The sequence below is a fragment of the Lathyrus oleraceus genome, chromosome 2, assembly GCF_024323335.1.
Source record: "Lathyrus oleraceus cultivar Zhongwan6 chromosome 2, CAAS_Psat_ZW6_1.0, whole genome shotgun sequence".
In the NCBI taxonomy this organism is placed as follows: Eukaryota; Viridiplantae; Streptophyta; class Magnoliopsida; order Fabales; family Fabaceae; genus Lathyrus; species Lathyrus oleraceus.
Genome location: NC_066580.1, coordinates 199,846,402 through 199,872,831, shown reverse-complemented (window position 1 = coordinate 199,872,831; position 26,430 = coordinate 199,846,402). Strand labels below are relative to the sequence as shown.

The 26,430-nt window shown below is 39.6% G+C and overlaps 1 protein-coding gene and 2 pseudogenes across 1 annotated transcript; all 3 read left to right on the top strand.

Annotated features, from left to right (window-relative positions):
• On the top strand, positions 1-26,430 carry LOC127122597 (bifunctional riboflavin biosynthesis protein RIBA 1, chloroplastic). The gene is made up of 3 exons (XM_051052904.1): positions 1-116; positions 301-550; positions 26,176-26,430. The coding sequence occupies exons 1-3, from the start codon at positions 1-3 to the stop codon at positions 26,428-26,430; spliced, it is 621 nt and encodes a 206-aa protein (XP_050908861.1).
• Positions 11,794-11,893, top strand: LOC127124328 (uncharacterized; annotated as a pseudogene).
• Positions 23,668-23,767, top strand: LOC127124129 (uncharacterized; annotated as a pseudogene).

The following is a 26,430-nucleotide window of genomic DNA, read 5'->3' as shown; positions in this document are numbered from 1 at the left end:
ATGGTGTTGTACAGGACCAAGGTTTTGATGTTGTATACCTGCTATTTGAAGATTGTGTCTCAACTTCCAACTCGAATTCTCTGCAAATTTCATAACAGTACAGCAAGGTTAAAGATGTGAGTCCCAAACTTCCAAGAAAGACATGGCAAGAGGTTAGGAAATCAAGTTCACAAGAGCTCCAAGAAACATCAGGCCTTTCGAAAATGAACCGAAATCACTTCATCTCTGCCATGAATTTCTCATACTCTGAATCAGCTCCATACGATGTCTTTTCCGCCGATGAGTTGGGAGGTGGAATAGCTGCATTTCCAATGCTTTGGGATTGATCTGCAGTTGTGACTGTGGAAATCAGCTTGCACTTGCAATGCAACAGATTGAGGCAGCCGGTAGAGGTGTACTTGTATATTTACGCGGACATGAAGGTAGGGGTATTGGATTGGGCCACAAGCTCCGTGCTTATAACCTACAGGATGATGGGCGCGATACCGTAAAAGCCAATGAGGAGTTGGGATTGCCTGTTGACTCTAGGGAGTATGGCATTGGTGCGCAGGTAATAGATATACACTTATTGATTCGATGATGAATCTCTTGCAATAACATTTGAACTGTTTTAATACATGTTGATCACAATTGTTATGGAATTTGAAATGCTACTATTTTTGCAGATTGATCGCTCGACTTCGTGAGTCGAGAATGGGTACAAACTGCAAGTGCACAGTTCTATCGCGTAGTTTTAAAAGATATCGATCCCACAGGGACTTATGAATCGATATACCGTTATCTAAGGTTACTTCGTAAAGCTAAGGTGAACAATGTTTGATTGTTTGGGGGAAAGCTAAAAACTAAACTAAGATCTAGATTAAATATTAATAAAGCAGATATCGGTATGCAGTTCGTCGTAATTAGGGAATCAATCCTTCGTCGGTCTCTTGGTTTTAAAATAAATCTTTTCAGTTGACTTTATTGATTAAAAGTTTTATCTCAAACTCTCGCTCTATTGAATAAACCATGATTTTATGTTAATGTAGCTGTCACTTATAATTAAGTCAAAAACCATTTTTTGAAAGCAATACAGTCCATAGAAACTCTTTTCAAGAAAACGCCGACCGTTTAAACACCCTTATCTCAAACTCTCGCTCTGTTGACTTAGGTTATATAGTTAAATTCGAATGCTTAACTCTCGTCCTCACATTCAATCTTTAAAAATACTTTTTGGAAAAGATCGGAATTTAATTAACTCTAAAACTTGCTCTCGCCCTGATCTAGAATTAATGTCTAATTTACACTGTCCAGTTAAAACCTCAAACTCTCGCTCTATTGATTTTAACTTCTTTATGTCTTTTACTTTCGTAAAAACCTTTGTTATTAAACCTGTAAATTTAAACCGTAAAAAGAGTGATTTTAATTCTAAACTTAATTTAACCGACTTAGTTTTTATTCCTTCATTCCGCTTACTTTACATACCGATACCTAAATAAATTAGCCAGACATGCTAAACAAACTAAAATATTTATCATGCATAAACAGACTCATCCCAGGCAGATAATATAAATAAATAATAAAACAAAGCATTAAATAATAATTAAAGAACCTGAATGAGGTAAACAATAGTCTTGAACACTCCACCACAAGCCGGTAGGATTTGTTCTTGGATTCTTCAGTTAAACAACAAATTAAAACGAAGGAAATAAAACTAGATTCTAACGTAAGGTTAGATCCGGTAAAAAGGTGTACAATAGTTTCCGGTGTAGAAACTATTGTACGAAAAGAATTAACTAAATGCTAAAAGGAAAAAGGAAAATAGAAATTGCAAAAGAGATAAAGTAGAACTCGTAAAAATAATAAAGAAACAATGCCTAAGCTGCTGGAAAAATAAAATATGCAAAAGCGAAAACGGCAAAGGAAAAATGTGGAAAAGCTTCCGACCCCTCTTTGGTTTTGCAAGTGGCTATTTATATATGTTTGAGTAACCGCTTCCGCTGCCAAAAAGTCTTCAACGTGGATAAATGCATGGCGTGGATATAGGGCCCAACACTCCTCAACGTCTCCTCAACGTCTCTGAGGCGTTCCTTGCGCCAAAAATGTAGGGGAATGGTGTGACGTTCGTCACACCATGTGTGACGTCCGTCACAGGAGTGTGCAAGGCGTGACACTCGTCACGCCCTCTGTGACGTCCGTCACATGCACGGCGCCTGCGCTTTTGTGTTTTGGGCTGGGCTTTGACATTTGGTTCATTTTCTTTCCTTTTTGTACCTCCTTTTCTTCCATTTTTACTTGTGCTTCAAAATAAGCCACCTGAGACAAATAGGAAGAAAATACCGCGTAATACCTAATAAAATGAAGTGAACTGAAATAAATAATAATAAAATTTAATTGAATTAAGTCCAAAAATATGATATAATTTCGTGTTATCAAACTCCCCCATACTTAGATCTTTGCTTGTCCTCAAGCAAAATTCGGTATAGAACTCGTTAGAGGTTTTAGCCAGATAAAATTTCAAAACACACATCAATTCGTAATAGGTTGCAAGTGGATTTAGTTTAGAAGCAACTTGAGTTTAATCTTGACATCAACAACCACCGTCACAACCTAGATAACCCTGCCTTATGCAAATCAGTTCAAGTACACTATGATAGCTATCCTGGTTCCTTTATTCTTATTTCACCCGTTTTCATTCTAGCGAAATCACATTAAGCCCTTTATCTTTTCGCGCACATAGTGGAGTAACCGGTTAGTGATTATGATCCCTCTTTTAGCTAGAAGTTCTGGTACATAAGTCGGATAACTTCGTTATTCAGCCCATTGCAAATTGCGGGGGATCGAACCGTAGTTCGCCCTACCAAGTTCAGTACCAGATACCTACTGAACCAACTCATAATGGATCTTTCATATTGTGTTTTTGTATGATCTGCAACCTTTAGATTAAATGATCTGGTAAGGATCACCTAACTTAATTAGTGCATTTCCTGATATATAAATATATTTTTTTTATGTTACTTTGGGAATCATTCACTTATATTCATCGGCTCTCCACGTAGTTTGCTATTAAGATGGTGCTGATTTCTCGTATAAACTACTTGGGGTTACTATAAAACTAAAAGTTCAGGGGATTGGTATAATAGGTACTTATCCTGATCTAACGTGTTGGGTTCGTTTAGAGTGTTTGGCGGTAGTAGTCTTTGTCTTGATTCGACTCAAGATCGATAAGATGAGCAACCTTTATACTTATTGGGTGTTGAATTTTTGTTGTTGTGGCTCATGAAAATTTGAGGGAATAGATAATAGAAATTTGTTCACACTCGGGACTTAACTTAAAATAATAGAGTTTTTTTTTTTAAATAATACAATATAATTAAAATAACAATGGAGGGAAAGGTACATACTTGAAAAATGAAAATAGAAAGAACATGGTTTCCCCCCCCCCCCCCCCCCCCCCCCCCCCCATACTTAAACTAAACATTGTCCCCAATGTTTTAAGGAAATGAAATACAATATGGAAAGGAAAAAGAAACTACAACTAAGGCTGCCTTCCGCCTCTGGTTCTTGGACCTGGTGATCTCTGACGTAAGTCTAAGTTGTCGAACCTGCTGAACAACTCAGTAAACCGCTGGTCGGTTATGGCATTCCTAGCATCCTGTTGTTGTTGCATTTGGCGCATCATTTGCATCATCTCGACATTCTGTGCCTGCATACCATCAATAGCATCCATGATGTCGTCGTTGGTTGCAGGCCTTCTTCGTCGACGACGTTGGGAGGATGAGCCAGTTGCATTACCGGAAGGGTTGAGCGGGACTGACTGTTGTGTAGGAGGATGATCACCTTGCTCCATTGCTTTAAACTCGTCCGTGTGCGGGTTTGTTTGTGAAGGCTCGGTGGCTTCGGGAGCGTTTAGATCATAGAGGTGGCGGTCGGGGTTTGTGACATCAGTTAGGGTGATATTTGGTAGAACAACGCTTGGGACTGCTTGGTTGTTCACCATAAGATAATATCCTCCGCCTACTCTGTTCTTAATCAGGCGGCTGGATCGACAGTAGCTGATATCCATAGATAGGGGAGGTAGAGATTCTAAAGTTTGGAGTTTATCCCCTAGGTTTAGGCCAAGTTCTATGGTGGTGATTAATCCACCAATTATAAAGGGTTGCCGGCCTCTAGCACATAAGGTGAGGATATGATGAAATAGAAAGGAGGCGGCGTTTACCTGAGTATCCGGTTCGAAGACGCATTGGAGGAAGAAAAGCTTCTTTGAGTTGACCTTGTTGTTGTTCGGTCTTCCAAAAACTGTGTTTTGCAAGATGCGGATAAAGTACCGGATAGTGGGGTTATGTATATGGGAAAGAAGGAGCTCTTCCCAGTTGTAGGTATCTATACCGGAAATTTTCTTGAAAAGGCCGAAAACGTCAACTGTGTTCCAATTTGAGTTTGGAGGGATTCTAGGGTGTACCAGACCTTCTATGGGGAATTGTAGCATGGTACTCAATTGGTTTTGGGTTAAGGAGTACTCGGTGTTAAACATACGGAAGGTTGCGGTACCGGTTAAAAATTTGTCTTCACCGGCGGGAGTGGTGTAGTCGTATGAACTTAAGAATTCTAAGGTTAGGGATGGGTAGGTGGGTTGATTATGAGTGCAAAGGAAGGTTAAGTTGGCTAGGCGGAGCATCCATTCGATACCTTGGAGTAATCCTAATTGTTGTAAACAAGTTAAATCGGGATACCTGGTGGAAACGACGCCTCGCTGTTGGAAACGCTCGAATTGCTCCCTTTGATAATTTTCATCTTCGGATCGGAAGATGATATTTCCGAAATTCTGATTTCCTGCCATTGTGATGAACGAATTTTGAATGAGTGATTTGGAAGGAAAAGAAATGTATTTGATAGGAGAGAATGGTTTGTGGTGAATGAAGGAAGGTTTGGTGGGTATTTATAGGAAAAGAATTTGGAAGTTGGAAAGGAGGTGGTTGAAAAGTGAATGAATATGGGTAAATGTGAATAAATGGGGAAGATAAAAAGTTGAAGGGGTGTAACGTTCGTCTCCAACGGCTCCTTAACGTTCACCTAGTCTGAAGGGCGTTACGCTCGTTACAGGTGCATGACGGGCGTAACAGGTTCTTAGTGTGACGTCCGTGACAGAATGTGTGACGCTCGTCACACTGTCTGTTTGGCCAATGTTCAGCTAGCGTCCTTCAGGTAAGTTATTATATATTGTTATTATTTTTTTTTGTTTGTTTTCTACTGAATGATTTATTCTGCAATTTAATTTCTCCTGCATGCTTATTTTACTTTGTATAATAATAAGTCATAGGTAGCAACAGTAGAGAACATAATAGCTATTGCATGATAAAATTAAATAAATAACTTCCATAAAATGATCATAATGTAATATTGGAAAGAAGAACAAAAGAAATGCGAAACGGAAACAAATGCGAACATGAATTCAAATAACATTAATGAATAATCTAGCTTAAAACTAAATAACTAAGAAAAACAAATAAATACTATCCATCTGCACGATCTCTGGCCGGAGGAGCAAAAGAGTTAACACGATGTAGCAACTCGTGAAACTGATCTGTCATACTGCTCATGTATCCTAGAATTTCGTGTCTCATGTCAGTAAATTCTTCTCTGAGGGCGCCTTGTTCTGACATCAAAGCTTCAATGGCGGTGTTATAATCAGTTCCGGGCATATGATGCCGGAGGTCGGATACTGCTGATTCTTCGGTCTGAACAGGCTGAGGAGGAGGGTCAATATCATAATAGCCAGATGGTGTCTGAGGGTCAGATTCAGCATGAGGGATCTGGTCATCATAAGTCTCATAGTCATCACAAATCTCATAGTCCTGGATGGATTCAGTGGATCTAGCCGGAGAGGGGGTTTCGTTCAGGTTGTAGAGCCAGTTACTACGGTTATGAACACTAGTCCTAGGATCGGGCATGGTGAAAAGGCAAAGAACTTGGTTATCAATAATAAGCTCAAACTCGTCAGACCCTAGGTTTGCTATAAACATAGTGTTGAAGAGGAAGGGTATACTCATAGTAGTAATGCCACAAAAAGGGCTTAGGTCAAGCATAGGCTGACGTAATCCAATAGCATTACCTATCATAGTTATCAAACCGCCTATTCGGATTGGTGCTCGCTCATCCTGGATAAGGTGGTCCATATTAGCTAACATAAAAGTGGCACCGTTTACTGGACGGTTCTGGGAAGCACAAAATATGATGAACAGTTCATCACGTGAAACTGAAGTACTATTTGGCTTCTTCCCAAATAAAGTGTGGGTCAGGATCTTATGGAAATAGCGAAAGGCCGGGTTGTGTATGTTTCCAGAGAGAAACTCATGTTCCTCGGGCTCGTCATTTCCAGTCAACTTACCCCAAAAGTGTTCAAGTTCTCTATATTCAAAAAGTTCTTCCTGGCTTACTGTGAATGTGTCAAAGGAGGTAGGAAAACCCAAAAGGTTGGTAAAGTCTCTAATATTAAATTGGTACTCCATGTTGAACATTCTGAACTGGATAAAACCTCTGCTAATTCCTTTTCCATGGCTGGGTAGATAGATTAATGAGCTAAGGAATTCTAGTGTGAGTCTCCGGTAGGTGGTGAAATGTCTCAGGATAGGGGATGTCTCCCATCCTATCTGATTCAGCAAATACAGGACACTTTGTCTCAGTCCAAGGGCAGTCATAGCCCAATCATCAGCATATAAACTAGGTAGCATCTCTCTAGTGGCTAGTTCTTCAAACTTTTGTTTCTGAGCCATTCCTCTGAATTTGATACCCATACGATCAATATGTCCCATCTGGTTAGTGTTAGCTAGAGAAAAGAAAACATGAGTTTTAGTCAGGATTTGGCCAAATGCCGAAAGAAGAAAGAAAAGTTATTATTAAATTAAAATGAATTAGGAATGAATACTAAACAGAAATTAAAAGAATAATTAAGGAAGAAATAGGAAGATAATAATAATAATAAAAGGAAATAATAAAATAATCGTGGGTTGTCTCCCACTAAGCGCTTTGTTTAAATGTCGCAAGCTCGACAAAGAAACTGTTAAATATAATCTATTAATCCTGGAGGCGTTTCGTCTAAGTGTAGGATTTGCGAATCTCCATTGGTTTCCGCATAGTGATAGTGTTTTAGACGTTGCCCGTTTACGGTGAACGGTTCTGTGGATTTGCCTTTAATTTCTATCGCTCCACTGGGAAAGATGTTAGTGATATGAAAAGGTCCTGACCATCTGGATCGTAGTTTTCCCGGGAATAACTTTAGTCTAGAGTTAAATAAAAGGACTGCGTCGCCTTGCTTGAAGATTTTCCTTGATATACGCTTGTCATGCCATTGTTTTGTTCTTTCTTTGTAGATTCTGGCATTTTCATAGGCGTCTCTTCTGAGTTCCTCTAATTCGTTTATGTCAAGGATTCTCTTTTCACCGGCGGCTTTATAGTTTAGATTCAGGTTTCTAATAGCCCAATAGGCCTTATGTTTAACTCTACCGGGAGGTGGCAGGATTTTCCATATATGAGCTTGAATGGGGTCGTCCCTATGGGGGTTTTATAAGCAGTTCGGTATGCCCACAAAGCTTCTGGTAATTTCAATGACCAATCTTTCCTTGAAGTGGCGACTGTTTTTTCTAGTATTTGCTTGATTTCTCTGTTAGATACTTCCACTTGTCCACTGGTTTGAGGGTGGTAAGGTGTCGCTATCCTATGTCTCACGCCATATTTAAATAATAATTTTTCGAGTACCTTGGATATAAAGTGCGATCCACCATCACTGACTACTATTCTTGGGATTCCAAATCTCGGAAATATTATATTCTTAAAGAGTCTAGTTACTACTCGGGTGTCATTTGTCGGAGAAGCTATAGCTTCGATCCATTTTGATACGTAGTCAACTGCCACGAGTATGTATTTGTTACCGAAAGAGGATGGAAAAGGTCCCATGAAGTCTATTCCCCACACGTCGAAGATCTCTACTTCCAAAATACCTTTTTGTGGCATCTCGTCACGTCTAGATATGTTTCCCGTGCGTTGACATCTGTCACATTCCTTAATAGCCGCATGTACGTCCTTCCATATAGTTGGCCAATAAAAGCCTGCTTGTAGGATTTTAGAGCAGGTCTTGGATGTACTTGTGTGTCCACCATAAGGAGCGGAGTGGCAGTGTTGGATTATATTTTCTACCTCTTCTTCGGGTATACATCGACGGAAAATACCATCGGGGCCCCTTTTGAAAAGTAAGGGATCGTCCCAGTAATAGTGTTTTATATCGTAAAAGAATCGTTTCTTCTGCTGGTAGGATAAAGTGGGCGGAATTATTCCGGCGGCTAAATAATTGACGAGATCAGCGTACCATGGTGTGACAGATATAGCTAAGGTGGTTTCTACTTGCATGTCGGAGTTGTTCTCTTCCAAAGTAGCTATAAGTTTATCGTACGAGAAATCATCGTTAATTGAGGTTCTTTCCGGTTCAAGGTTCTCAAGTCTAGAGAGGTGGTCTGCTACTACGTTTTTAGTTCCTTTCTTGTCTTTGATTTCTAAATCGAATTCTTGTAGCAACAAGATCCATCTTAGGAGTCTAGGTTTAGCATCCTTTTTTGTTAAAAGGTACTTGATAGCAGCGTGATCAGTGTAAACTATTATTTTGGCTCCGACCAAGTAAGAACGAAATTTATCTAGCGCAAATACAACTGCTAGGAGTTCTTTCTCGGTAGTGGCGTAATTCATTTGCGCTTCATCCAAGGTTCTGCTTGCGTAATATATAACGTGAAGCTTTTTATCCTTTCGTTGTCCTAAAACAGCACCTACAGCATAATCGCTGGCATCGCACATTATTTCGAATGGTTCATTCCAGTCGGGTGTCTGCATTATGGGTGCGGAGATCAATGCTTGCTTAAGCGCTTGAAATGCTTTTAAACAGTTATCGTCGAATATGAAATCAGCATCTTTCATCAATAGTCCGGTTAAAGGTTTAGTTATCTTAGAGAAGTCTTTGATGAATCGTCGGTAAAAACCGGCGTGTCCTAAGAAGCTTCGTACTTCTCTCACAGTTTTCGGGGGTTGAAGGTTTTCGATTACCTCTATTTTGGCTTTGTCTACTTCAATTCCTCTGTTCGAGATGATGTGTCCTAAAACAATTCCTTCTTGCACCATAAAATGGCACTTCTCCCAGTTAAGTACTAAGTTTACTTTCACACATCGCTCAAGAACTCTTTCTAGGTTTTCAAGGCATTCTTCAAAACTTTGTCCGTATACGGAAAAGTCATCCATAAATACTTCCATGATATTTTCGAGAAAGTCGGCGAAAATTGCCATCATGCATCTTTGAAAGGTTGCAGGAGCATTACACAGGCCAAACGACATTCGTCTATAAGCGAAGGTACCAAAAGGGCATGTGAACGTTGTCTTTTCTTGGTCATCAGGGTGAATTGGTATTTGGAAGAAGCCTGAATAACCGTCTAGATAACAGAAATGTGAATGTTTTGCTAATCGTTCTAACATCTGGTCAATGAATGGTAAAGGGAAATGATCTTTTCGGGTTGCTTTGTTTAGTTTCCTATAGTCAATGCACATTCTCCATCCCGATTCGATTCGTTTAGTTATAGTTTCCCCTTTTTCGTTTTCAATAACGGTTATGCCTCCTTTCTTTGGTACTACGTGTACAGGACTAACCCATTTGCTATCAGATATAGGATATATAATACCTGCTTCTAATAACTTGGTTATTTCCTTCTTTACTACCTCACTCAGGATCGGATTTAGTCTCCTCTGGTGTTCCCTAGAGGTTTTACAGTCTTCTTCTAACATGATGCGGTGCATACAAATAGAAGGACTTATTCCTTTAAGATCAGTGATGTGGTAACCTAGTGCGGTTGGATACTTCCTTAAGATATGTAGGAGTTTTTCTGTTTCGAGTCTTCCTAGGTCTGCATTAACTATCACAGGTCGTTCAAGTTCTAAGTCTAGGAATTCATATCTCAGATTTTTGGGGAGTGTTTTCAGGTCAGGGGTTGGTTTGTTAAGAGATTGCGTGGGGTCCGGTGTTATTGCTGAACATTGGTTAGATTTGTCTTTTAGAGGATAGTCTGATGATTTGTCTTCTCCTAACTCTGCTTCTTTTATGCATTCATCGATGATATCCATGAAGTAACATGTATCTTCTATTGCAGGTGCTTTCAAGAATTGGGAAAGAATGAACTCAATTTTCTCTTCACCTACTTCGAAGGTGAGTCGTCCTCGTTTTACGTCTATGATTGCACCGGCAGTTGCTAAAAACGGTCTTCCTAGTATAATGGGTGTAATATCATCTTCTCTAATGTCCATAATTGTAAAATCAGTTGGAATGTAGAATTGACCTATGCGTACGGGAACGTTTTCAAGAATTCCTACAGGATATTTTATGGAACGATCTGCTAGTTGCACAGACATTTTGGTTGGTCTTAATTCTCCCATTTCCAGTTTCTTACATATGGATAAAGGCATAACGCTAATTCCGGCTCCTAAATCGCATAAGGCTTTGTCGATGACAAATTTTCCTATGTGACAGGGTATAGAGAAACTACCCGGATCCTTGAGTTTAGGAGGCATGTTTTGGATTATAGCGCTACATTCGGCAGGGAGTGTAACGGTTTCGCTATCTTCAAGTTTCCTCTTATTAGAAAGAATTTCTTTTAAGAATTTAGCATAGGAGGGCATCTGCGTAATAGCTTCGGTGAACGGAATTGTAACGTTTAATTGTTTAAGGAGATCAACAAATTTTCTAAATTGGCCCGCATCTTTGGTTTTAACAAGCCTTTGAGGGTAAGGGATAGGTGGTTTGTAAGGTGGTGGAGGTACATAAGGTTCCTTCTTTTCTAGGGTTTCCTTATTACTCTCTTCCTTTTCCTTAGGTTCACTTTCCTCAGTTGATTTCTTAGGGTTTTGGTTTTCTATCCTTGGATCAGACGGTCCTTCCACTTCCGTTCCACTTCTTAATATAATTGCATGAGCGTGGCTTCTCGGGTTAGGTTGGGGCTGTCCAGGGAATGTACCAGTTGGGGCAGCAGTAGGTGCTTGTTGTTGAGCTACTTGTGATATTTGTGTTTCCAGCATTTTGTATGGGTAGCCAAGGCATCTACTTTGCTTGCTAGTTGTTTAAGTTGTTCGCCAGTGTGTACATTCTGGTTTAAAAAATCTTTATTGGTTTGTTGTTGGGAAGCTATAAAGTTTTCCATCATGATTTCCAAGTTGGATTTCCTAGGCGCGTTATTGTTAGGCATGGATGGGTTCGGTTTCTGATATCCCGGAGGTATAGCTGGGGCTTGATTTGGAGACTGTCCAGGTGCGTACAAAGCATTATTACTCTTATATGAAAAGTTTGGATGGTTCTTCCAATTTGAGTTATAGGTATTCGAGTAGGGGCTTCCTTGAGCATAGTTTACTTGCTCTGCTTGGATTCCTGTCAAGAGTTGACAATCCGTAGGAGTGTGACCTTGGATTCCACAGACCTCGCAATTCTGAGTTATAGCAACCACGGCGGCTGGAGGTGATACGTTTAAACTTTCAATTTTCTGGACCAAAGCATCCACTTTTGCATTAACGTGATCAAGGTTGCTTATCTCGTACATGCCAGTTTTCGTTTGAGGTTTTTCCACCATTGTTCGTTCGGTTCCCCACTGATAGTGGTTTTGGGCCATGCTCTCGATAAGCTGGTAAGCATCAGCATAAGGTTTGTTCATTAGTGCACCACCTGCAGCGGCGTCTATTGTTAACCTTGTGTTGTACAAGAGACCATTATAAAATGTGTGAATTACTAACCAGTCTTCCAAACCATGGTGTGGGCAAAGTCTCATCATGTCTTTGTATCTTTCCCATGCTTCGAAAAGAGACTCGTTGTCTTTCTGTTTAAATCCGTTTATCTGGGCTCTTAACATAGCTGTTTTGCTTGGCGGAAAGTATCGGGCAAGAAAAACTTTCTTCAACTCGTTCCATGTGGTGACTGAGTTGGAAGGAAGAGATTGAAGCCATCTTCTAGCGCTATCTCTTAATGAGAAAGGAAAAAGACGAAGTCGAATTGCCTCTGAAGTGACACCATTAGCTTTAACAGTATCAGCGTATTGGACAAATACGGATAAATGAAGGTTTGGATCCTCGGTAGGATTTCCAGAGAATTGGTTTTGTTGCACAGCCTGCAACAGCGAAGGTTTAAGTTCGAAGTTGTTTGCTTCGATTGCGGGTGGAGCAATACTTGAATGCGGCTCATCTTGCGATGGAGCGGCGTAATCTCTAAGAGCACGAGCTGGTTCTGCCATCTCGGTTATCGAAGGAAAAAGGTTTTTGAAATCAGGAAGTTCTATAGGAGGGAGATTGTTTGCAGCACGATATTCCCGAATTCGTCGTAAGACTCGGAGATATAGTTCGATATCGTTGATTCGTAAATAGAGCGGTTCGCCTTGAGAGCGAGTGCGTGGCATACAAATCAACGAAAGAAAGAATAGAAGAAAAAGAAACCTTAGTCTCTATAGCGTAACGGAAGAGTTACGATATCGATTAAATAAAAGTCCCCGGCAACGGCGCCAAAAACTTGATCGCTCGACTTCGTGAGTCGAGAATGGGTACAAACTGCAAGTGCACAGTTCTATCGCGTAGTTTTAAAAGATATCGATCCCACAGGGACTTATGAATCGATATACCGTTATCTAAGGTTACTTCGTAAAGCTAAGGTGAACAATGTTTGATTGTTTGGGGGAAAGCTAAAAACTAAACTAAGATCTAGATTAAATATTAATAAAGCAGATATCGGTATGCAGTTCGTCGTAATTAGGGAATCAATCCTTCGTCGGTCTCTTGGTTTTAAAATAAATCTTTTCAGTTGACTTTATTGATTAAAAGTTTTATCTCAAACTCTCGCTCTATTGAATAAACCATGATTTTATGTTAATGTAGCTGTCACTTATAATTAAGTCAAAAACCATTTTTTGAAAGCAATACAGTCCATAGAAACTCTTTTCAAGAAAACGCCGACCGTTTAAACACCCTTATCTCAAACTCTCGCTCTGTTGACTTAGGTTATATAGTTAAATTCGAATGCTTAACTCTCGTCCTCACATTCAATCTTTAAAAATACTTTTTGGAAAAGATCGGAATTTAATTAACTCTAAAACTTGCTCTCGCCCTGATCTAGAATTAATGTCTAATTTACACTGTCCAGTTAAAACCTCAAACTCTCGCTCTATTGATTTTAACTTCTTTATGTCTTTTACTTTCGTAAAAACCTTTGTTATTAAACCTGTAAATTTAAACCGTAAAAAGAGTGATTTTAATTCTAAACTTAATTTAACCGACTTAGTTTTTATTCCTTCATTCCGCTTACTTTACATACCGATACCTAAATAAATTAGCCAGACATGCTAAACAAACTAAAATATTTATCATGCATAAACAGACTCATCCCAGGCAGATAATATAAATAAATAATAAAACAAAGCATTAAATAATAATTAAAGAACCTGAATGAGGTAAACAATAGTCTTGAACACTCCACCACAAGCCGGTAGGATTTGTTCTTGGATTCTTCAGTTAAACAACAAATTAAAACGAAGGAAATAAAACTAGATTCTAACGTAAGGTTAGATCCGGTAAAAAGGTGTACAATAGTTTCCGGTGTAGAAACTATTGTACGAAAAGAATTAACTAAATGCTAAAAGGAAAAAGGAAAATAGAAATTGCAAAAGAGATAAAGTAGAACTCGTAAAAATAATAAAGAAACAATGCCTAAGCTGCTGGAAAAATAAATATGCAAAAGCGAAAACGGCAAAGGAAAAATGTGGAAAAGCTTCCGACCCCTCTTTGGTTTTGCAAGTGGCTATTTATATATGTTTGAGTAACCGCTTCCGCTGCCAAAAAGTCTTCAACGTGGATAAATGCATGGCGTGGATATAGGGCCCAACACTCCTCAACGTCTCCTCAACGTCTCTGAGGCGTTCCTTGCGCCAAAAATGTAGGGGAATGGTGTGACGTTCGTCACACCATGTGTGACGTCCGTCACAGGAGTGTGCAAGGCGTGACGCTCGTCACGCCCTCTGTGACGTCCGTCACATGCACGGCGCCTGCGCTTTTGTGTTTTGGGCTGGGCTTTGACATTTGGTTCATTTTCTTTCCTTTTTGTACCTCCTTTTCTTCCATTTTTACTTGTGCTTCAAAATAAGCCACCTGAGACAAATAGGAAGAAAATACCGCGTAATACCTAATAAAATGAAGTGAACTGAAATAAATAATAATAAAATTTAATTGAATTAAGTCCAAAAATATGATATAATTTCGTGTTATCAAACTCCCCCATACTTAGATCTTTGCTTGTCCTCAAGCAAAATTCGGTATAGAACTCGTTAGAGGTTTTAGCCAGATAAAATTTCAAAACACACATCAATTCGTAATAGGTTGCAAGTGGATTTAGTTTAGAAGCAACTTGAGTTTAATCTTGACATCAACAACCACCGTCACAACCTAGATAACCCTGCCTTATGCAAATCAGTTCAAGTACACTATGATAGCTATCCTGGTTCCTTTATTCTTATTTCACCCGTTTTCATTCTAGCGAAATCACATTAAGCCCTTTATCTTTTCGCGCACATAGTGGAGTAACCGGTTAGTGATTATGATCCCTCTTTTAGCTAGAAGTTCTGGTACATAAGTCGGATAACTTCGTTATTCAGCCCATTGCAAATTGCGGGGGATCGAACCGTAGTTCGCCCTACCAAGTTCAGTACCAGATACCTACTGAACCAACTCATAATGGATCTTTCATATTGTGTTTTTGTATGATCTGCAACCTTTAGATTAAATGATCTGGTAAGGATCACCTAACTTAATTAGTGCATTTCCTGATATATAAATATTTTTTTTTATGTTACTTTGGGAATCATTCACTTATATTCATCGGCTCTCCACGTAGTTTGCTATTAAGATGGTGCTGATTTCTCGTATAAACTACTTGGGGTTACTATAAAACTAAAAGTTCAGGGGATTGGTATAATAGGTACTTATCCTGATCTAACGTGTTGGGTTCGTTTAGAGTGTTTGGCGGTAGTAGTCTTTGTCTTGATTCGACTCAAGATCGATAAGATGAGCAACCTTTATACTTATTGGGTGTTGAATTTTTGTTGTTGTGGCTCATGAAAATTTGAGGGAATAGATAATAGAAATTTGTTCACACTCGGGACTTAACTTAAAATAATAGAGTTTTTTTTTTTTAAATAATACAATATAATTAAAATAACAATGGAGGGAAAGGTACATACTTGAAAAATGAAAATAGAAAGAACATGGTTTCCCCCCCCCCCCCCCCCCCCATACTTAAACTAAACATTGTCCCCAATGTTTTAAGGAAATGAAATACAATATGGAAAGGAAAAAGAAACTACAACTAAGGCTGCCTTCCGCCTCTGGTTCTTGGACCTGGTGATCTCTGACGTAAGTCTAAGTTGTCGAACCTGCTGAACAACTCAGTAAACCGCTGGTCGGTTATGGCATTCCTAGCATCCTGTTGTTGTTGCATTTGGCGCATCATTTGCATCATCTCGACATTCTGTGCCTGCATACCATCAATAGCATCCATGATGTCGTCGTTGGTTGCAGGCCTTCTTCGTCGACGACGTTGGGAGGATGAGCCAGTTGCATTACCGGAAGGGTTGAGCGGGACTGACTGTTGTGTAGGAGGATGATCACCTTGCTCCATTGCTTTAAACTCGTCCGTGTGCGGGTTTGTTTGTGAAGGCTCGGTGGCTTCGGGAGCGTTTAGATCATAGAGGTGGCGGTCGGGGTTTGTGACATCAGTTAGGGTGATATTTGGTAGAACAACGCTTGGGACTGCTTGGTTGTTCACCATAAGATAATATCCTCCGCCTACTCTGTTCTTAATCAGGCGGCTGGATCGACAGTAGCTGATATCCATAGATAGGGGAGGTAGAGATTCTAAAGTTTGGAGTTTATCCCCTAGGTTTAGGCCAAGTTCTATGGTGGTGATTAATCCACCAATTATAAAGGGTTGTCGGCCTCTAGCACATAAGGTGAGGATATGATGAAATAGAAAGGAGGCGGCGTTTACCTGAGTATCCGGTTCGAAGACGCATTGGAGGAAGAAAAGCTTCTTTGAGTTGACCTTGTTGTTGTTCGGTCTTCCAAAAACTGTGTTTTGCAAGATGCGGATAAAGTACCGGATAGTGGGGTTATGTATATGGGAAAGAAGGAGCTCTTCCCAGTTGTAGGTATCTATACCGGAAATTTTCTTGAAAAGGCCGAAAACGTCAACTGTGTTCCAATTTGAGTTTGGAGGGATTCTAGGGTGTACCAGACCTTCTATGGGGAATTGTAGCATGGTACTCAATTGGTTTTGGGTTAAGGAGTACTCGGTGTTAAACATACGGAAGGTTGCGGTACCGGTTAAAAATTTGTCTTCACCGGCGGGAGTGGTGTAGTCGTATGAACTTAAGAATTCTAAGGTTAGGGATGGGTAGGTGGGTTGATTATGAGTGCAAAGGAAGGTTAAGTTGGCTAGGCGGAGCATCCATTCGATACCTTGGAGTAATCCTAATTGTTGTAAACAAGTTAAATCGGGATACCTGGTGGAAACGACGCCTCGCTGTTGGAAACGCTCGAATTGCTCCCTTTGATAATTTTCATCTTCGGATCGGAAGATGATATTTCTGAAATTCTGATTTCCTGCCATTGTGATGAACGAATTTTGAATGAGTGATTTGGAAGGAAAAGAAATGTATTTGATAGGAGAGAATGGTTTGTGGTGAATGAAGGAAGGTTTGGTGGGTATTTATAGGAAAAGAATTTGGAAGTTGGAAAGGAGGTGGTTGAAAAGTGAATGAATATGGGTAAATATGAATAAATGGGGAAGATAAAAAGTTGAAGGGGTGTAACGTTCGTCTCCAACGGCTCCTTAACGTTCACCTAGTCTGAAGGGCGTTACGCTCGTTACAGGTGCATGACGGGCGTAACAGGTTCTTAGTGTGACGTCCGTGACAGAATGTGTGACGCTCGTCACACTGTCTGTTTGGCCAATGTTCAGCTAGCGTCCTTCAGGTAAGTTATTATATATTGTTATTATTTTTTTTGTTTGTTTTCTACTGAATGATTTATTCTGCAATTTAATTTCTCCTGCATGCTTATTTTACTTTGTATAATAATAAGTCATAGGTAGCAACAGTAGAGAACATAATAGCTATTGCATGATAAAATTAAATAAATAACTTCCATAAAATGATCATAATGTAATATTGGAAAGAAGAACAAAAGAAATGCGAAACGGAAACAAATGCGAACATGAATTCAAATAACATTAATGAATAATCTAGCTTAAAACTAAATAACTAAGAAAAACAAATAAATATTATCCATCTGCACGATCTCTGGCCGGAGGAGCAAAAGAGTTAACACGATGTAGCAACTCGTGAAACTGATCTGTCATACTGCTCATGTATCCTAGAATTTCGTGTCTCATGTCAGTAAATTCTTCTCTGAGGGCGCCTTGTTCTGACATCAAAGCTTCAATGGCGGTGTTATAATCAGTTCCGGGCATATGATGCCGGAGGTCGGATACTGCTGATTCTTCGGTCTGAACAGGCTGAGGAGGAGGGTCAATATCATAATAGCCAGATGGTGTCTGAGGGTCAGATTCAGCATGAGGGATCTGGTCATCATAAGTCTCATAGTCATCACAAATCTCATAGTCCTGGATGGATTCAGTGGATCTAGCCGGAGAGGGGGTTTCGTTCAGGTTGTAGAGCCAGTTACTACGGTTATGAACACTAGTCCTAGGATCGGGCATGGTGAAAAGGCAAAGAACTTGGTTATCAATAATAAGCTCAAACTCGTCAGACCCTAGGTTTGCTATAAACATAGTGTTGAAGAGGAAGGGTATACTCATAGTAGTAATGCCACAAAAAGGGCTTAGGTCAAGCATAGGCTGACGTAATCCAATAGCATTACCTATCATAGTTATCAAACCGCCTATTCGGATTGGTGCTCGCTCATCCTGGATAAGGTGGTCCATATTAGCTAACATAAAAGTGGCACCGTTTACTGGACGGTTCTGGGAAGCACAAAATATGATGAACAGTTCATCACGTGAAACTGAAGTACTATTTGGCTTCTTCCCAAATAAAGTGTGGGTCAGGATCTTATGGAAATAGCGAAAGGCCGGGTTGTGTATGTTTCCAGAGAGAAACTCATGTTCCTCGGGCTCGTCATTTCCAGTCAACTTACCCCAAAAGTGTTCAAGTTCTCTATATTCAAAAAGTTCTTCCTGGCTTACTGTGAATGTGTCAAAGGAGGTAGGAAAACCCAAAAGGTTGGTAAAGTCTCTAATATTAAATTGGTACTCCATGTTGAACATTCTGAACTGGATAAAACCTCTGCTAATTCCTTTTCCATGGCTGGGTAGATAGATTAATGAGCTAAGGAATTCTAGTGTGAGTCTCCGGTAGGTGGTGAAATGTCTCAGGATAGGGGATGTCTCCCATCCTATCTGATTCAGCAAATACAGGACACTTTGTCTCAGTCCAAGGGCAGTCATAGCCCAATCATCAACATATAAACTAGGTAGCATCTCTCTAGTGGCTAGTTCTTCAAACTTTTGTTTCTGAGCCATTCCTCTGAATTTGATACCCATACGATCAATATGTCCCATCTGGTTAGTGTTAGCTAGAGAAAAGAAAACATGAGTTTTAGTCAGGATTTGGCCAAATGCCGAAAGAAGAAAGAAAAGTTATTATTAAATTAAAATGAATTAGGAATGAATACTAAACAGAAATTAAAAGAATAATTAAGGAAGAAATAGGAAGATAATAATAATAATAAAAGGAAATAATAAAATAATCGTGGGTTGTCTCCCACTAAGCGCTTTGTTTAAATGTCGCAAGCTCGACAAAGAAACTGTTAAATATAATCTATTAATCCTGGAGGCGTTTCGTCTAAGTGTAGGATTTGCGAATCTCCATTGGTTTCCGCATAGTGATAGTGTTTTAGACGTTGCCCGTTTACGGTGAACGGTTCTGTGGATTTGCCTTTAATTTCTATCGCTCCACTGGGAAAGATGTTAGTGATATGAAAAGGTCCTGACCATCTGGATCGTAGTTTTCCCGGGAATAACTTTAGTCTAGAGTTAAATAAAAGGACTGCGTCGCCTTGCTTGAAGATTTTCCTTGATATACGCTTGTCATGCCATTGTTTTGTTCTTTCTTTGTAGATTCTGGCATTTTCATAGGCGTCTCTTCTGAGTTCCTCTAATTCGTTTATGTCAAGGATTCTCTTTTCACCGGCGGCTTTATAGTTTAGATTCAGGTTTCTAATAGCCCAATAGGCCTTATGTTTAACTCTACCGGGAGGTGGCAGGATTTTCCATATATGAGCTTGAATGGGGTCGTCCCTATGGGGGTTTTGTAAGCAGTTCGGTATGCCCACAAAGCTTCTGGTAATTTCAATGACCAATCTTTCCTTGAAGTGGCGACTGTTTTTTCTAGTATTTGCTTGATTTCTCTGTTAGATACTTCCACTTGTCCACTGGTTTGAGGGTGGTAAGGTGTCGCTATCCTATGTCTCACGCCATATTTAAATAATAATTTTTCGAGTACCTTGGATATAAAGTGCGATCCACCATCACTGACTACTATTCTTGGGATTCCAAATCTCGGAAATATTATATTCTTAAAGAGTCTAGTTACTACTCGGGTGTCATTTGTCGGAGAAGCTATAGCTTCGATCCATTTTGATACGTAGTCAACTGCCACGAGTATGTATTTGTTACCGAAAGAGGATGGAAAAGGTCCCATGAAGTCTATTCCCCACACGTCGAAGATCTCTACTTCCAAAATACCTTTTTGTGGCATCTCGTCACGTCTAGATATGTTTCCCGTGCGTTGACATCTGTCACATTCCTTAATAGCCGCATGTACGTCCTTCCATATAGTTGGCCAATAAAAGCCTGCTTGTAGGATTTTAGAGCAGGTCTTGGATGTACTTGTGTGTCCACCATAAGGAGCGGAGTGGCAGTGTTGGATTATATTTTCTACCTCTTCTTCGGGTATACATCGACGGAAAATACCATCGGGGCCCCTTTTGAAAAGTAAGGGATCGTCCCAGTAATAGTGTTTTATATCGTAAAAGAATCGTTTCTTCTGCTGGTAGGATAAAGTGGGCGGAATTATTCCGGCGGCTAAATAATTGACGAGATCAGCGTACCATGGTGTGACAGATATAGCTAAGGTGGTTTCTACTTGCATGTCGGAGTTGTTCTCTTCCAAAGTAGCTATAAGTTTATCGTACGAGAAATCATCGTTAATTGAGGTTCTTTCCGGTTCAAGGTTCTCAAGTCTAGAGAGGTGGTCTGCTACTACGTTTTCAGTTCCTTTCTTGTCTTTGATTTCTAAATCGAATTCTTGTAGCAACAAGATCCATCTTAGGAGTCTAGGTTTAGCATCCTTTTTTGTTAAAAGGTACTTGATAGCAGCGTGATCAGTGTAAACTATTATTTTGGCTCCGACCAAGTAAGAACGAAATTTATCTAGCGCAAATACAACTGCTAGGAGTTCTTTCTCGGTAGTGGCGTAATTCATTTGCGCTTCATCCAAGGTTCTGCTTGCGTAATATATAACGTGAAGCTTTTTATCCTTTCGTTGTCCTAAAACAGCACCTACAGCATAATCGCTGGCATCGCACATTATTTCGAATGGTTCATTCCAGTCGGGTGTCTGCATTATGGGTGCGGAGATCAATGCTTGCTTAAGCGCTTGAAATGCTTTTAAACAGTTATCGTCGAATATGAAATCAGCATCTTTCATCAATAGTCCGGTTAAAGGTTTAGTTATCTTAGAGAAGTCTTTGATGAATCGTCGGTAAAAACCGGCGTGTCCTAAGAAGCTTCGTACTTCTCTCACAGTTTTCGGGGGTTGAAGGTTTTCGATTACCTCTATTTTGGCTTTGTATACTTCAATTCCTCTGTTCGAGATGATGTGTCCTAAAACAATTCCTTCTTGCACCATAAAATGGCACTTCTCCCAGTTAAGTACTAAGTTTACTTTCACACATCGCTCAAGAACTCTTTCTAGGTTTTCAAGGCATTCTTCAAAACTTTGTCCGTATACGGAAAAGTCATCCATAAATACTTCCATGATATTTTCGAGAAAGTCGGCGAAAATTGCCATCATGCATCTTTGAAAGGTTGCAGGAGCATTACACAGGCCAAACGACATTCGTCTATAAGCGAAGGTACCAAAAGGGCATGTGAACGTTGTCTTTTCTTGGTCATCAGGGTGAATTGGTATTTGGAAGAAGCCTGAATAACCGTCTAGATAACAGAAATGTGAATGTTTTGCTAATCGTTCTAACATCTGGTCAATGAATGGTAAAGGGAAATGATCTTTTCGGGTTGCTTTGTTTAGTTTCCTATAGTCAATGCACATTCTCCATCCCGATTCGATTCGTTTAGTTATAGTTTCCCCTTTTTCGTTTTCAATAACGGTTATGCCTCCTTTCTTTGGTACTACGTGTACAGGACTAACCCATTTGCTATCAGATATAGGATATATAATACCTGCTTCTAATAACTTGGTTATTTCCTTCTTTACTACCTCACTCAGGATCGGATTTAGTCTCCTCTGGTGTTCCCTAGAGGTTTTACAGTCTTCTTCTAACATGATGCGGTGCATACAAATAGAAGGACTTATTCCTTTAAGATCAGTGATGTGGTAACCTAGTGCGGTTGGATACTTCCTTAAGATATGTAGGAGTTTTTCTGTTTCGAGTCTTCCTAGGTCTGCATTAACTATCACAGGTCGTTCAAGTTCTAAGTCTAGGAATTCATATCTCAGATTTTTGGGGAGTGTTTTCAGGTCAGGGGTTGGTTTGTTAAGAGATTGCGTGGGGTCCGGTGTTATTGCTGAACATTGGTTAGATTTGTCTTTTAGAGGATAGTCTGATGATTTGTCTTCTCCTAACTCTGCTTCTTTTATGCATTCATCGATGATATCCATGAAGTAACATGTATCTTCTATTGCAGGTGCTTTCAAGAATTGGGAAAGAATGAACTCAATTTTCTCTTCACCTACTTCGAAGGTGAGTCGTCCTCGTTTTACGTCTATGATTGCACCGGCAGTTGCTAAAAACGGTCTTCCTAGTATAATGGGTGTAATATCATCTTCTCTAATGTCCATAATTGTAAAATCAGTTGGAATGTAGAATTGACCTATGCGTACGGGAACGTTTTCAAGAATTCCTACAGGATATTTTATGGAACGATCTGCTAGTTGCACAGACATTTTGGTTGGTCTTAATTCTCCCATTTCCAGTTTCTTACATATGGATAAAGGCATAACGCTAATTCCAGCTCCTAAATCGCATAAGGCTTTGTCGATGACAAATTTTCCTATGTGACAGGGTATAGAGAAACTACCCGGATCCTTGAGTTTAGGAGGCATGTTTTGGATTATAGCGCTACATTCGGCAGGGAGTGTAACGGTTTCGCTATCTTCAAGTTTCCTCTTATTAGAAAGAATTTCTTTTAAGAATTTAGCATAGGAGGGCATCTGCGTAATAGCTTCGGTGAACGGAATTGTAACGTTTAATTGTTTAAGGAGATCAACAAATTTTCTGAATTGGCCCGCATCTTTGGTTTTAACAAGCCTTTGAGGGTAAGGGATAGGTGGTTTGTAAGGTGGTGGAGGTACATAAGGTTCCTTCTTTTCTAGGGTTTCCTTATTACTCTCTTCCTTTTCCTTAGGTTCACTTTCCTCAGTTGATTTCTTAGGGTTTTGGTTTTCTATCCTTGGATCAGACGGTCCTTCCACTTCCATTCCACTTCTTAATATAATTGCATGAGCGTGGCTTCTTGGGTTAGGTTGGGGCTGTCCAGGGAATGTACCAGTTGGGGCAGCAGTAGGTGCTTGTTGTTGAGCTACTTGTGATATTTGTGTTTCCAGCATTTTGGTATGGGTAGCCAAGGCATCTACTTTGCTTGCTAGTTGTTTAAGTTGTTCGCCAGTGTGTACATTCTGGTTTAAAAAATCTTTATTGGTTTGTTGTTGGGAAGCTATAAAGTTTTTCATCATGATTTCCAAGTTGGATTTCCTAGGCGCGTTATTGTTAGGCATGGATGGGTTCGGTTTCTGATATCCCGGAGGTATAGCTGGGGCTTGATTTGGAGACTGTCCGGGTGCGTACAAAGCATTATTACTCTTATATGAAAAGTTTGGATGGTTCTTCCAATTTGAGTTATAGGTATTCGAGTAGGGGCTTCCTTGAGCATAGTTTACTTTCTCTGCTTGGATTCCTGTCAAGAGTTGACAATCCGTAGGAGTGTGACCTTGGATTCCACAGACCTCGCAATTCTGAGTTATAGCAACCACGGCGGCTGGAGGTGATACGTTTAAACTTTCAATTTTCTGGACCAAAGCATCCACTTTTGCATTAACGTGATCAAGGTTGCTTATCTCGTACATGCCAGTTTTCGTTTGAGGTTTTTCCATCATTGTTCGTTCGGTTCCCCACTGATAGTGGTTTTGGGCCATGCTCTCGATAAGCTGGTAAGCATCAGCATAAGGTTTGTTCATTAGTGCACCACCTGCAGCGGCGTCTATTGTTAACCTTGTGTTGTACAAGAGACCATTATAAAATGTGTGAATTACTAACCAGTCTTCCAAACCATGGTGTGGGCAAAGTCTCATCATATCTTTGTATCTTTCCCATGCTTCGAAAAGAGACTCGTTGTCTTTCTGTTTAAATCCGTTTATCTGGGCTCTTAACATAGCTATTTTGCTTGGCGGAAAGTATCGGGCAAGAAAAACTTTCTTCAACTCGTTCCATGTGGTGACTGAGTTGGAAGGAAGAGATTGAAGCCATCTTCTAGCGCTATCTCTTAATGAGAAAGGAAAAAGACGAAGTCGAATTGCCTCTGAAGTGACACCATTAGCTTTAACAGTATCAGCGTATTGGACAAATACGGATAAATGAAGGTTTGGATCCTCTGTAGGACTTCCAGAGAATTGGTTTTGTTGCACAGCCTGCAACAGCGAAGGTTTAAGTTCGAAGTTGTTTGCTTCGATAGCGGGTGGAGCAATACTTGAATGCGGCTCATCTTGCGATGGAGCGGCGTAATCTCTAAGAGCACGAGCTGGTTCTGCCATCTCGGTTATCGAAGGAAAAAGGTTTTTGAAATCAGGAAGTTCTATAGGAGGGAGATTGTTTGCAGCACGATATTCCCGAATTCGTCGTAAGACTCGGAGATATAGTTCGATATCGTTGATTCGTAAATAGAGCGGTTCGCCTTGAGAGCGAGTGCGTGGCATACAAATCAACGAAAGAAAGAATAGAAGAAAAAGAAACCTTAGTCTCTATAGCGTAACGGAAGAGTTACGATATCGATTAAATAAAAGTCCCCGGCAACGGCGCCAAAAACTTGATCGCTCGACTTCGTGAGTCGAGAATGGGTACAAACTGCAAGTGCACAGTTCTATCGCGTAGTTTTAAAAGATATCGATCCCACAGGGACTTATGAATCGATATACCGTTATCTAAGGTTACTTCGTAAAGCTAAGGTGAACAATGTTTGATTGTTTGGGGGAAAGCTAAAAACTAAACTAAGATCTAGATTAAATATTAATAAAGCAGATATCGGTATGCAGTTCGTCGTAATTAGGGAATCAATCCTTCGTCGGTCTCTTGGTTTTAAAATAAATCTTTTCAGTTGACTTTATTGATTAAAAGTTTTATCTCAAACTCTCGCTCTATTGAATAAACCATGATTTTATGTTAATGTAGCTGTCACTTATAATTAAGTCAAAAACCATTTTTTGAAAGCAATACAGTCCATAGAAACTCTTTTCAAGAAAACGCCGACCGTTTAAACACCCTTATCTCAAACTCTCGCTCTGTTGACTTAGGTTATATAGTTAAATTCGAATGCTTAACTCTCGTCCTCACATTCAATCTTTAAAAATACTTTTTGGAAAAGATCGGAATTTAATTAACTCTAAAACTTGCTCTCGCCCTGATCTAGAATTAATGTCTAATTTACACTGTCCAGTTAAAACCTCAAACTCTCGCTCTATTGATTTTAACTTCTTTATGTCTTTTACTTTCGTAAAAACCTTTGTTATTAAACCTGTAAATTTAAACCGTAAAAAGAGTGATTTTAATTCTAAACTTAATTTAACCGACTTAGTTTTTATTCCTTCATTCCGCTTACTTTACATACCGATACCTAAATAAATTAGCCAGACATGCTAAACAAACTAAAATATTTATCATGCATAAACAGACTCATCCTAGGCAGATAATATAAATAAATAATAAAACAAAGCATTAAATAATAATTAAAGAACCTGAATGAGGTAAACAATAGTCTTGAACACTCCACCACAAGCCGGTAGGATTTGTTCTTGGATTCTTCAGTTAAACAACAAATTAAAACGAAGGAAATAAAACTAGATTCTAACGTAAGGTTAGATCCGGTAAAAAGGTGTACAATAGTTTCCGGTGTAGAAACTATTGTACGAAAAGAATTAACTAAATGTTAAAAGGAAAAAGGAAAATAGAAATTGCAAAAGAGATAAAGTAGAACTCGTAAAAATAATAAAGAAACAATGCCTAAGCTGCTGGAAAAATAAAATATGCAAAAGCGAAAACGGCAAAGGAAAAATGTGGAAAAGCTTCCGACCCCTCTTTGGTTTTGCAAGTGACTATTTATATATGTTTGAGTAACCGCTTCCGCTGCCAAAAAGTCTTCAACGTGGATAAATGCATGGCGTGGATATAGGGCCCAACACTCCTCAACGTCTCCTCAACGTCTCTGAGGCGTTCCTTGCGCCAAAAATGTAGGGGAATGGTGTGACGTTCGTCACACCATGTGTGACGTCCGTCACAGGAGTGTGCAAGGCGTGACGCTCGTCACGCCCTCTGTGACGTCCGTCACATGCACGACACCTCCGCTTTTGTGTTTTGGGCTGGGCTTTGACATTTGGTTCATTTTCTTTCCTTTTTGTACCTCCTTTTCTTCCATTTTTACTTGTGCTTCAAAATAAGCCACCTGAGACAAATAGGAAGAAAATACCGCGTAATACCTAATAAAATGAAGTGAACTGAAATAAATAATAATAAAATTTAATTGAATTAAGTCCAAAAATATGATATAATTTCGTGTTATCACAGATACTGAGGGATCTAGGTGTTCAATCTATGAAGTTGATGACTAACAATCCATCCAAATATATTGGTCTCAAAGGTTATGGTTTAACTATTTCTGGTAGGATCCCATTGTTAACTCTTATCACTTCGGAGAACAAGAGATATTTGGAGACAAAACGTGTGAAAATGGGCCACATCTATGGCACGGAACATAACAGTGGCAATGTTAAAATCGATAGTGTTGAAGATTCAAATTTAAACGGAGTTACCAGCCTTTGA

Excerpts from the sequence above, each read along its gene's own strand:
- LOC127122597 (XM_051052904.1), top strand. The coding sequence starts at position 1 with ATGGTGTTGTACAGGACCAAGGTTTTGATGTTGTATACCTGCTATTTG. Across the intron at positions 117-300 it reads AGTACAGCAAGGTTAAAGAT|CTGCATTTCCAATGCTTTGG; the intron begins GTGAGTCCCAAA and ends GAGGTGGAATAG. Across the intron at positions 551-26,175 it reads AGTATGGCATTGGTGCGCAG|ATACTGAGGGATCTAGGTGT; the intron begins GTAATAGATATA and ends GTGTTATCACAG.